The 13,629-nt window shown below is 29.8% G+C and overlaps 2 protein-coding genes across 5 annotated transcripts; both read right to left on the bottom strand.

The window, feature by feature from the left end:
- LOC113859728 lies at positions 1–720 on the bottom strand. Its single transcript, XM_027492431.1, has one exon. The coding sequence runs from the start codon at positions 607–609 to the stop codon at positions 1–3; it is 609 nt and encodes a 202-aa protein (XP_027348232.1). The 5' UTR covers positions 610–720.
- Positions 721–1,592: 872 nt separating this feature from the next.
- On the bottom strand, positions 1,593–8,185 carry LOC113858398 (serine/threonine-protein kinase Nek5). Of its 4 annotated transcripts, XM_027491049.1 has the most exons (14): positions 7,298–8,185; positions 7,115–7,181; positions 6,910–6,975; positions 6,717–6,763; positions 6,516–6,561; positions 6,327–6,407; positions 6,192–6,234; positions 6,058–6,107; positions 5,067–5,148; positions 4,946–4,995; positions 4,404–4,477; positions 4,267–4,318; positions 3,541–4,173; positions 1,595–3,453 (listed from the first exon to the last, which is right to left on the bottom strand). In XM_027491049.1, the coding sequence occupies exons 1-14, from the start codon at positions 7,393–7,395 to the stop codon at positions 1,732–1,734; spliced, it is 3,111 nt and encodes a 1,036-aa protein (XP_027346850.1). In that variant the 5' UTR covers positions 7,396–8,185; the 3' UTR covers positions 1,595–1,731. The 4 variants fall into 4 exon arrangements, with proteins under 4 accessions (XP_027346848.1, XP_027346851.1, XP_027346850.1 ...); XM_027491047.1 differs by having other exon boundaries at positions 1,593–4,173; XM_027491050.1 differs by having other exon boundaries at positions 1,594–4,173; positions 7,115–7,195.
- Positions 8,186–13,629: the final 5,444 nt, after the last annotated feature.

Below are 13,629 nucleotides of genomic sequence, written 5' to 3'. Positions count from 1 at the left end.
CTATGCCTTTCCTGCATTAAGTTTGTGGCAATACTTACCTATACCCAAAAGCTTACCAGTGTCTTTTGGGGAGGTGAAGAAACCCACATGCAAATCGTCACAGTAAATATTCAACAACTTATCCATACTTGGCCAGATTCCAGATTCGAATCTAACCTTAACACATAACTTAACGTTAACGTTAACCACCCCTTTGTTCCAATCCTTAACAAGTTCCTCAGGCACCACCTCCTTCTTAGTTGAGTCTCCAACTACCAAATCAACCTTAACACTCGCGTTCGCCATCTTCCCAAGAAATACGTGTTGTTGCACCGCATCAACACGCCACACCTGATCATAAAACACCAACATGCTGCAACGGTTAAGCACCACTTCGACTGTGGCTTTGTTTGGGTTTGTTATGGAAAGACCCACCTCGTGCTTACCTCGGAGCTTCGAACCTGAGACAGTGAAGTTGGTCACTGAAAGTGATGTCACACGAAAACTAGGGACACTTGGATGCATGACAAGCCAAGCTATGCTTATTATGGCCATGAAAATAACGAAGATGGAAACCAACATCACTCTTAGATTGCAGAATAAACCGTTATTGCGGTTCTCCGTGGCCATTGGATTGGATTTTGGAAGAAGGCTTTGTCTTATCAATGATGTTGGGTTGTTAAGCAAGTGCAATTTTGGCTTGGTGCTGTTATTAATATCCTGAGTTTTCTTGTTTGAAGGTGGAGTTGGTGTAATTAACAAATGTAGAAAGGGTTACATGGGACTTCGAGAAAAAAAGAAGGGGAAGACTACAATATAATACGCAAAAAGACCTTGGAGAGGGGAAGGTTCCTAGAAACTTCAAGGAAAAAGTAGCTAGGAAACTTCGCGGAAGGAAATTGAACGTAATCAAGTGAAAAAGTGCATATTTGGCAACCTTTTCCGAGAACAAAAATGATGCTAATGTACAAGATTTTCTGACTTGTCTCAGTCATTTGAAGATTCTTTATCCACTTGGTTGAAATTCTAGTATACATTACAAAGCATATTAGTAATTGAAGTATGGTTTGTGTTTTCTTGCGTGATTAGTGAGAAAACCCTTTTAATATCCTCTTCAATATATTTAATGTAATTAATTAGTTTTTTAAAAAGTTAAAATTTTTGTTTCTGTAAATTAATTATTTATTAACAATTATTTTAGATTTTTTAAAAAAGTGAATAATTATAAAAGTGCGTTAAAAAATATGCTAAAAAATTGTGTTAATAACGTTATCTTTTATGTCATTCCTATGCTCCATTAAATCATAGCAACTCTTTGGTAATTAATTATAAAGGGGTAAGTTTTCTAATTAGAAAAAATAATTACACTTTGGTATTGTCAATGTAATAAGTTTTTTTTTAATAAAAACTTCAACTTTTAGTAGCTTAAAATCGGTCATAAGAGTTTATATTAAATTTTTTCTTAAATATTTTGGGAAGAACATTCAAGGTATACATTTAACATTTAACAACAAAACAGGAGCACAGGATGTCCATACAATTAAACGAAACTTGATGTTATTACTTTGTATGGTCACTATTTACAAAACATAAAAGCACTGAAAGAATTACAATAATGAAAGAAGGAACAGAAAATCCAATTTCTTCTCTTATGAATTCAAGGGGTACTCGAATAGCTATGAACTATTTAGAAGCAAATTTGAAACATCAAATACAATTGAACTTATTACAAGCTGTAAGAATGAAGATACCTTATGAAGAACGTGCTCCACTTTCCTCTGACATCATTCCTTTAAGACTCTTAGCCAACCAAATAGCTGTCTCCCTTGGGGAAACCTTATCTTTCCCAAAGGGCTTTAGAACAACTTGAAGTTCCTCCAATCTATTTTGCTGTAGCAATTCTGCAGACAATTCCAAGAGCTCTTCAAGTGCCTCTGCTCTTTGCCTAAAAGATTTCACATCCAATGTTTCCTTTGCTGCTGGTTTGTCTTCATTCAGAGAAGTGTTGCTTTTACTGATCTCGGCAGAATCAGATTCTGAGACTAAAGAAAAAGGGTTACTCACATCTTGTTCCTTAAGACCAGGGTGATCAGACATGCTTGATTTCAAGCTTGAAGGATCAGAGAAACTTGAGGATTTAAGGATAGGAGGAGTGTTCACGTTTTTCATTTCCAACTGATCGGAAATATTTGATTTCAAGCTTGTAGCTTCAGAGCAAGTTGAAGGTTTAAGGGTCAAAGGTGAGCTAATGTTTCTCATTTCTAAATCATCCCTCACTACATTGATGAGTTTACCATCTACATTTTGAACTCCCATTTGCACAGATTCTTTTACTGGCTGCTCACTTCCAACGCGGTAACTACTGTGGCGTATCACATGGATAACATCATCAAAGGCTGGAGGAAGATGGCCAGTATCAGGCCTTTCTGATGGTGGATTCTGCAGAACAGTTCCTTTCTCTTGCAAAACTTTATGGCTTGATAATTTAGTATTGGTAACCGGAGCAACAGGCTCAGCCACGGATGACAGTCGCTCCCTCACCGTGAATTTGTCATCACCAGTAGACTTACATAGAATTGTTGGCTGGCTAACTATATCAGGCTTGCTTACTGGACAGACTTCTACAAACAAAGAATTTTCTCCAGAACTTGGAGGTAGATGTTTTATAGACTTGTTAGAAGGCATTTCCTTGGAAATATCTTCAAGATCTTTGATTTCTTTGGTGGCTTCAGCAGGGGGATCTACAGAGGTATTATCACATCCAGAGGTAGTAGATATAGTTGTCTGGTTTATGAGAAGACCACCTTCTGAAGCGAATCTTACCTCAGAATCTTCAACAGGGTGATTAAGAGTCAAATTGGAAACCACTTTCTCATTACTACTAACAGTATTCTGAAAATTCAGGGTAGTAACCACACAGGTTTCTTTAGGCACTTTTTCAATCATCTTACAATGTGCACATGTTGTAGGTGAGCTGCTGTTTGGACATGGTTCCGCACTTACAATGCTAGTTACATTATCATGATCAGGATTTATCTGTTCTCTCAAGTCAATAAAAGTTGTTGCATCATCAGCAAGTTCACATCCTTGAATAGAAACTGAAGACGAGGCAGAATTACTGCTGTCTGTTTGCATTCTTCCTCTAGAAATTGTATCAAAAGCCTTCTGAGGTTCTCTGCTAATCTGTCTAGAGATATGCGGTACATTGCCATTGGTTAACTGACAGTGGCTCATCTCAGGTTCCTGGGCTATTTTATTTGTGCCTACCTTCCCAATATCACTAGCTGCATTTGGAACATCAAGTCCAGCCACCTTCATTCGTCCGGAAAATGAAGGTCGTTTAAGTAAGCTTGGAGGAGTCCTTTGTCTTGGCTTGGCAGGAACTCCATCTCCTTCTACTTGTTTGACAAGGCCAGGTGGTGGAGTCAAATCATGTCTTGGTTTAACTTTTGGTGAGGGTTCTGTCGTCAGTAACTGCCAGCATACAGAAATAAATTCCATGGTCATGAGGAAATCTTTAGAAACATATGGTAACTTGTATAATTTCAAATGATAATCTACCTGATGCTTAAAATGATGAGATCCATGTATTCGTTTTGCTGAATCAGGGGTAGCCTTTGCAGGTGCAACAGTTGGTGGTGACTCTAAATTAGGCTTCAAACTAGGAGCAAGAAAATTTGGTTTAGGCAATTTAGACAATGTCTCTGTATTTATTTTGTGACTTGATGCACCACCAGCCTTTATGCGATTGCCTCGCATTGGAGAAGTTGTTTCTCTAACTTTTCCCTCTTTCAATGCCATCATTATATTTCTAATTGTTTTTGGCTGCTTAGATTCAACATTAGAATAGTGTTCACTATGAGAGGGTTTCATCACCTCTTGCTCAGCTGTTTTGGCATTGGCATTACTAGACCTACTTTCTTCGTCTGAGACATCATCATCAATAGATGTTATATCTGTCTCGGTGGTTTTGTTTTCACACTTTGCCACTGCTGTTGCAATGTTTTTCTCGTTTGGCATTAAATTATCTCTGTCACTGCTCGAACTATTACTGTTTTGACTTTCAGCCATATTTTTCCGAGGATCATTGGCAGCAGAAATTGGTTTTTCAGGAGATGCTATTGGAGGGCTGAAAGATGGACGGTATTGATCAACATAAGGCTGCAAATAAGGGTGCTTTAACACCTCTGATGCCTGTGAAATTTATGAAGTGAAAATGCTTAGGAAAATAAATGATAGTAAATCATTTCCACATTGGAAATAAATTTATTCTCCAGAGAGGCTTACTGTTGGCCGATGCTCAGGATTTTTTCTCAGCATGCCCTTTATTAGTGTTTTCCTGTAGTTACAGTAATCAACAACAAATGATTTCCAGTAAAGAGAAAAATAAGAAATTAGCAAAAGCAGATAGAGTAGAAACCTACAATGAAGGGGAATAACATGGAGGCAAAGGGCCAATAGAAGAACGATTTATCTTGCTTATCAATCCTGCCATATCCTGAAACATGATTTACCATGTCATTGTTAAACAACCAAGACGAGATACCGTCACATACATGAATAGACAGTATTATAAAGAATCACGTGAACCGCATTCAACAACAGTCAAGCCAACATCACCAGCAACTCCAATTAACAAAGTTCAACAAAAATATTAGGAAACTAAATGTTGAATAGACCACAATGATGATCTGGTATGTGGTAGCTTCTCAAACTCCGGGAAATGTCAGGTTAGCAATCTACTTCTTCAATTATACAATTTTACGATTTTACATATCTAGATCATTCTGATACCTTATCTTTCCCTGTAACACGAAAAAGTAACTTTGCTGACTTTGATGGAGAAAAGAGATACTATGTTCATATCTGACATGATTACATTTAAGGAATTCACTAATGATTTAAAACTACCTATGGGCTATAACTATCAAAAAGTAAAAAAATAAAATCAAATAAGAAACCTTACAGAAGCTTTAAAAGCAGGGCGATGAGCAGCCATCTCGTATATACAGCACCCTGAACAAGAAAAATGCATTTTAGCTGCAGCAAAATCAAGTCTGCAAGTATCAGACTTATAAAATGCATACCTAGCGACCAAATATCAGATTTGAATCCATACGGAATATCAGCAAGCAGTTCAGGACACATGTAATTAGGAGTTCCTACCACCTGCATAGAGACATTTACGGTTATTATCAATTACATATGTGGTAACTAAGTATTTGAATATAAATGTAATGGATTAAAAAAACGGTAGCATTGTCCTATTTCAAACCTCTAGATACTAGAAGTTGAACATTATTAAATATGAATTTGTCCACACAAAATATGAGATATATTAAATGAGTTTACAACAGTGTGGTCTCCTAGCTGAATCATCCAAATTGTAGAAAAAATTCTTGTCTTCTTATCTACAATGAGAATGGATTGGATGATTCTTAGTCTAGTAAAAAAGAGTCTACAGAGATACAAAAGAACCTTTAATAAAGTTATTAAAAAAGACATTTTGATTAATTAAATTTTTGAAAATTTGATTTTTGACTGAGTTCAATGACATCATGTGATCCATATAACCGACCTCACCAAGTAAGATAAGGCTTGATTATTGTTGTTGTTGTTATCTATAAAAGCTATAAAATTTGGTCTTATCTATCAAATTTTAAGCAAGCAAGCTAGTTCAATTTGCTCAAACAACTCCCAATTCTTATCCCCACCCTTCTCTTCATCTGAAATACACTTTAAAAGGAGACAGCAAATATAAAAAAAACTTGTTAATAAGAACCTTGGAAGAATCACACCACAAAAGCTAGCTAGTTATTGTAGTTGGAGAGCCGAAGACTTTATAAACCCCCTACTTGTATAAATGTCTTCTTAGTATGAACATAACTGTACGTGTCCACACAAGACTGAGAAACAAAAGGGTATGATTTCAAGATGAAAAACACTAAATCTGTAATGCTGCAGATACATCAGTACTATGGAAACTTGATACAACTAAGATTAACAAGTATCTTGACATGTTTAAAACAAATAATTTGGATTTAAGAAGAAAGCAACAAGTTCCTATTGTACACATACCGAAGAAGCCAAATCATCTGCCTTTAGTGTCTTAGCAAGCCCGAAATCCCCTATATGTCAGAAAAATACAGACAAATTCATAACAAAGACTCAAAAATCTCTCCAATATAATCAGAGATGGTAGGTGAACTCACCTAGGCGAACATCCTGATCCTTGGTTAGAAAGATGTTGGAACACTGTTAGCAAAATCAACAAAATCAGACTTAACTACATTTCAAATGAAAAACTGAGAATCATAGACCATGTAGTTTGTCCCATATAAGTATACCTTTAGGTCACGATGTAAAACAAAATTTGAATGCAGGTATTCAACTGCCAACAGTAATTGAGTGAACCATTTGCAGAGTTTCTGAGCAATTTCAACAACACATCCAATGTAAGCCATAAGCAAATTTAAGCATTATCCCTCAATATATGGGAAACGATACACACACACAGAGCCATGAGATAAGAATACCTCCTCAGGAAAGTAAGCACCATTTAATTTTTTCATCAATTCAGCCCTGTCATAGATTTGAAGAGAAAATAAGTATAATAAAATATTAAACAACTGGGGAGAACAAGTATAATAAACTTCAAGAGATTGAACATCTAAAATTTATGAACTTTCACATGACACTGCAAGTTCATAGGTATTATTATAATCATACAAACTCACATGTCTCCACCTTCACAGTAGCCAGTGACAATGCAAACATAGCAACCCTACAACAGAAGTAGAATGTGCTTACTGCTTAGCTGAAAACTAAATAGTCACAATCTACACATTTTTAGTTTTGTAACTATTCACACTTAATTAAAAGAAATTATGGCTAGGATTAAATCATGCCAAAATTTAAAGGGACTCTGACCTTCTCAACCCACGCTTCTTTGAATTCCACAATGTAAGGATGCTGGATTCGAGCAATGAGAGCCATCTAGAATTTGCAACAGGCAACAGTAGTTAAATCAAATCTCCACACAAACAACAACAGATTCCATACATATGTAGCAAATCCACAGGTAGAGATAACAACAAAATATTTAAAAAAATAATAACAAAATAAACAAACTCACCTCTTGATGAGCAGATCTTCTGCATCTTTCAGTCTGCCTGGCAAGCCTGATTTTTTTCAACACATATCTGCAACCCGTAAGCTCCAATCATTAAACTTTTGAACCCAATTTCGCATGAACAAACAAAGGAACAAGCATAACCCCATAAATGAAAAATATGAAATGCAAAGTGGTGACTTTTACTTCTTCTTCTCAGCCTTGTGATTAACAAGAATGGCAGCCCCAAAAGCTCCACGACCGATCTGCTCCATGATCTCATACTGATCCATCCTTGACTCCATTGCTCTCGATCCACCAAACCCCACAATCACAAAAAAAAAAAAAAATACACAACAACAACCAAAACCAATCACTAGCAACCAATCTCACACCATTTCCCACTTCTCAAAATCCTCACTTTCTGAATCAAAATGAAATCATTTCCTAATCCAAATGGTACAAACTACAACATCTCAAGAACTCGAAGTCCTGGCCATAGTTCTTTTCCACCGAGATTTACAACGAACTTGTTCTACATTGCTTCCACAATAGATTAGAATCATGTGCTACCCAAAAACCATGTGGATCTTCTTCTCATCCTTCTCTCAGCACCCTGCTATAGCTTCATTCAACTGTCCCTCACCACTAGTACCTTGACAACAACAATGGGCAATAATAGCATACCCATGATGACTTTTCTCATAATTGCAAAGAAAATGATTGAAAGTTTCAATCTTTGTTGCCAAGCTGAAGTAAAATAATAATAATAAAAAATAAAAAAAACAAGGTACAACACACGTACACTCTCTCTCTAACTGTGTAATAGCTGAATTGAAGCGTTTTAGAGAGAGAAGACGAAGAAGAAGAAGAGGGTGCTTATGGGTGTGCTCGGTTATTCGCCGACAGTTACAGCTGGTCTACCTGGTTCCGAGCTTTCGTTTTTTGGTTGTTTATTTCAATTTTATTTTTAAAATTTTTTATTTCATTTTTTTTTTTCGCATCTTCTTCTTCCTACAAGATTTAATGTCCATTAATGGAGTTACCAAGGGTGTTACCTTCGTGGACGAAATATCATCAGTTATCTATTTCCATAACAAGGAACATTTCAATTATCACTAACGGTTTGTTGTGTGAATTTCTAATGTTTGTGCCATTATTAGTATTAGAAATCCATGAAGTTAATCAGATAATTTTGGAACCATATTTAATGGATGTCGTGATTTGCTAACCGAAGTATCTGTTATTTGGGTATATATATATATATATATATATATATATATATATTAAGCCTACGTTGTTTACCAGTAAAGGCTAGGTTAATAGTTAATATTATTCTTGTTATATTCAGTATTATGATAGCGATCTTCCCTTTCTGATTTTGGTTGAATGTAGATCAGGTGAATAAGTCTAATATTTAGATACATGTCATCCAAACTAAAGTTTATACATTTAAAAAAGAAATTGCTTGGTCTTGATTAATAAAGATTTGGATATTAAATGCAAAGTCAGTTAAACGAGGAGAGATATTTATTCATTTATTTAAAATGTTTTAAACAATTTATTTGATGTCTTTTTTTGTATATTTTTATTTGTTGTTAATTCATTTAATGTTAAATTTTATTATCTTAATAATAGAACAAATTTTGTCAATCTCAAATTTTTTTATAAATTATGATTCATTTTAAGCTAATTACAAAGTTTTTATTTTTTAATTTTAAATATTTTTAAAAAAATAGTGTTTGACAAAACTTGATTTAAATTAGTTTTTAACTTTGTATTAAAATAAATTTAATTCTTTAGCCCCTTGAAAATAAAATAAAAATCATTTTCAATTTTTAGTTATAAAACTAACTTATTTATTTTTATTATAGTTCTTAAAAGATATATGTTATCTTTTTTTTTCTATTAATATAAGTTATCTTTACTCCTTGATATTTATTACTATCTAATTAATTAATTAATAATAATAATAATAATAATAATATTATTATTATTATTATTATTATTATTAAGTGTGTGCTGTGGTACTTAATATTTTTTAGATATTTTTTTATAGATATCGTATCTAAAAAATTTATACCTAAAAGAAACATGTATTAAATAAATAAGATATTTTATATATAATTTATTTAAAATTATATTATTTATGATAATGCTATTATATATATATAGTATATTAATTTTTTATTTTTTATTTTTTTATTTTTTATAAATTTTTAGTTTTTAATAAAATATATTTTTTATTTATTATAAATAAAAATAATTATAAATAATATATTAATTTAATAATTAAATTTTAATAATAAAATAAAAAATATATTAATATAATATTATTATTTTATTTTTAAAATTTAATTTGTTAGTTTTAAATTAAATATAACAAATATAATACTTTATTATTTAAATACATATCTAAATATTATTGATTAAAAATTTTTATATACGATATTTTAAAAAAATTTAATAAGTACTACAGAATTTACCGATTACTTAAATGTTATTCTTTTGTTACTTTAACTATTTGTTTCTATTATTCAGTTTTATCATTGTTATTTCTATAATTATTAAAACTATTAATGTTAATAATATTATTATAATAAAATTTAATACTTGATATAAAAAACTATTAATGTTAATATTATTATTATAAAATTTAATACTTGTTATAATACTTGTAAATTTTTAAAAATACTCTATACTATATTTAAATTGATAGAAATAATTTTTATAATATTTTAAAGATTATCCAATATTTATATTATTTATTTTATTATATTAATATAAAATTAAAAATATTAATTAAATTGTTTTATATGTGAAAAGATATAAAATAACTGCTTAATTTAGATATAGTTACCATGAAATTTTAGTGTAACTTAGTGAAATTTTTATTCCTTACTCGTATAAGTGGGATATTGATCCTTTAGAACATGTTGTTTTTACACATCTTTATAATATGTTTGTCTGTTAAAGGTTATATATTTAAAATATTTAAATTAACACATTTTAATTTTTAAAAATATTATTTAATCTAAAGAACTATTTAATTAAAAAAAAAAGAAAAAAGACAACAGACACTTGAATCACCGAACAACACACATGTATAAAGATCATCACTTCATGTATGTAATCATTATTAAAAATTGGATAGATTTTTGTTTATATCACATAATTGCTTAGTATCTGTGTTTAACGAAAAAAGTATTTACGATATGAAAAAATAAAGTGTGTTTTGTATGAATTCAGTACTTTTCCATATTTCCTTTTAACAAAAGGACAGATGAAAGTGAACAAAAAATAAAACTTTTAGATTATTATTGAAAGGGGGAGGGGTCTACACAGATCAAGTCACTGTAACCGTACGAATCAATAATAAAATGGCATTTGTATTGGGTTTAAATATATTTTTTATCACTATATTTCTGTGAACTATTTTTTTATTATTTAAGTTTTAGTTTGTATTTTATAAATTTAATAATTTTATGCTAAAAGACCATCAAATATTATATTTGATAAAATATACTAAAAAAAAATAAAACTAAAAATTTATTAAATATAAGAAATAAAATAAAAAAATATTTTTAAGACAAGTACATGTTTAAACTTTTATTTTGATTGGAAACTTTGAGTTGTCAATACTAAATTATTAGAAGATTGTTAAAAGAAGTGTCAACACGTAGCAGTAAAGTACAAAATGTGTTTATTTTACAACGTTTAACAAATATTTTCTATAAAGCATGTATCAAATTACCATTAAATTAGTTTAAAAGAAATTAATCGAGAAAGATAGAATCTCACATTTAACGAGGTACAAGTTTGAATCTTTATTTTTTTTTATATAAAATAAACTTAAATCCTTTATAAATTACTTTTAAGTTTAACGACTTTTCTACTTTAGAATAAGATACCATCTATTTTATATACCCTTGCACAGTTATAATTATTTTTAATGTAATTATTAGTAAATATTTCATGCATTACACGATTGTTTTCTAAAATTATAAAAAGGTTAAATTAATATAATACTAAAAATATTTTATTTGAAATAATTTTTTTAAAGTTATAGATATTCAAAACTTTTAATTTTGCAAATCTTAAATTTTGATAGAATTATATTTTAATGATTGTTAACAAATGTTTAAAAATATTAATTACGAATATTAAAGAAATTAAACCTTGTTTAATTAAGTAATTAATTAATAAAAGTTGGTGTTAATTTGATTTAATTTAATATAAATGTTTTAAGATGTATCACATGCTACATGATAAAAATGAAATGGATTAAAAAGTGTAATTTTGAAAGAACATTCATATATGTAGTTGAAGTTGCAATAAGTGACTATTGAATTAGCCACCACTTAATAGTGTCTAAATATTGGTATATCAGACTCCAAAAAAAATTAACTATTAGTTTGTAAGATATCAACATGTTTATACTTAAAAATGTCACTGTACCAACATTTCAGTACGATTAGTAAAAAATATTTAATAATTTTTAATAAACATTTTTAAAATGCTAATTAGCCAACGTATAGAAGATAAATCTACGAATAATATTTTTTATTGAGAAGTTTGAAGAAGTTAAAAATATTTATTAGAAAATTATAATGTTCTACAGCTTTTGAGCTTATTTTAAAATAAAATAAAATATTCAATTTCGTAATTCTCTTTTAGCGTGGATTTAAAGTAATTGTTATAGAATGTAATGCAGTTTTTAAGGAGTAAAATTTTTGTCATATATTAATTTTAGACTTTAGTTTCTATTAAATCGTGCAGCATGAATAATAATTTCAAGATCAAGTGTATTATTAACCGTATTTAGTATTAGTTTTTTTATTGTCAAAGTAATTTCAACACGCAGTTTCAAAGTTAAAAAATGAAGAAAGTAAGTAAATTTATCTTAATTTATAAAAAAATAATTTTGATTGCTTATTATGTATAGATTAAAAAAAATTTCATAATTCCGTCATTAAAACATTCCTCATTGTTACATACTCAATTAGCTGTCTTGACCTTTTTTTTATTAGTCCTTTTTAAATAATATTTTTCTCTAAAATGACCATTTCTAAATGTAAATAGGTGTTTTTTTTAAAGATATGATCTCTTTTAATGAAACCTTTTTTTCCCCCTCATTATCTTAATAGCAAAAGGTTTAAAGTTACAAAATAACATCAATCAACAAGAAAATTTTAAATACTTAATATTAACCAAAAAAAAAGGAAAAAATACGTGTAATATTGTCTTCAAAGAAAATTAAAAGTGGTCAGAAGATGGAACTTTTAAGAAAAATATTTCATTGAACAATGTTAAAAGATATAAAGTGAATGAAAAAAACCACAATCTTGTTTGAATTATACAAATTTTTTTTATGAGAAATAAAGTATATTTTTGAAATATTTAACATGTCACAAATTATATACTAAGAAAAAATTAAACAATTATAGACGTCTCTTGAAGAAAGAATATAGAATAAAAAACACATCTACTAAGAAAAATGAAAAATATAAATTAAACAATTATAAACATGTCCTCCCGAAAGAAGATAAAATAATAAGTAAAATAAAACTAAATTATAAACAAGATAACCTAGTGTGAAAAGAAAGAATACATAAAAAAAAATTACGTATGATATGAATCTTTATCCTATGAAAAATTACAATGGTTAGTAAATTCCGTACAGACAAAAAATTATTATATTTAAATGATCTATTTAGTAATAAAATATTATTTTGATTAATATTGTTAGAAAACATTAGACAAAATGATTTTTTTTATTATAGAATTTAAATATAATAAACTAGTTTTTAAATATAAAAATGATTTTATATAATTTAAATTTAGAATGGAGGCCCCACCATTTACACATAGTCCAATGAGTTGACAATGAAATTAAAACAATGATTAGGGTATGATAAATATAGGAATAGGGGAATAGAATCACGCAGAAGCAAACAATGGTGAGAGTGCAGTGTGTGGCATGGTTTCATGTGGCACGTGCTGCTTCCTCTTCTCCGTCGACACGCACATGCCATCCACATTATCCCCATTTGAATGCAGTTATCGACGCAGACACCTGACAACAGAGGGTTACCCCATTTTTTTCCATTCCAATCAAATTCAGTGCCACGGGAGGGACCATCTTCTACCTCCTCCTCTTCCCTTTTCACCCTCCCACATACGATTATCGTTTAATAATATTTATAACAAATTATGCATTTATTAATCAAAAGTTATAAAAAAAAGTAACTACTTATTTTATTCTCTTAAATTACAATAACATAAATCTTATTTTGTAAAGTCAAAAACAAAAGTGAAATATTTATAAAATCAAAGCTAAATTCATCTTTGCATTAAAAATTGCGATATTGAAATAAATAGTATTTAAAATTTATTGAAAAAAGTGAGAAACTTCTTAATTACAAAGCTCATCAAGGTGCGTGGCAAGTTTTTTTTTTAATAGGCAAAACATATATTATTAGAGAGAGTTCAAGGAGAATTCAATACTCATATACACAGAAAAATTACTAACTCAGAGA

This window comes from Abrus precatorius, unplaced genomic scaffold, assembly GCF_003935025.1.
Source record: "Abrus precatorius isolate BTA unplaced genomic scaffold, Abrus_2018 Scaffold2, whole genome shotgun sequence".
In the NCBI taxonomy this organism is placed as follows: Eukaryota; Viridiplantae; Streptophyta; class Magnoliopsida; order Fabales; family Fabaceae; genus Abrus; species Abrus precatorius.
This window is presented reverse-complemented; position numbering and strand designations above follow the sequence as displayed.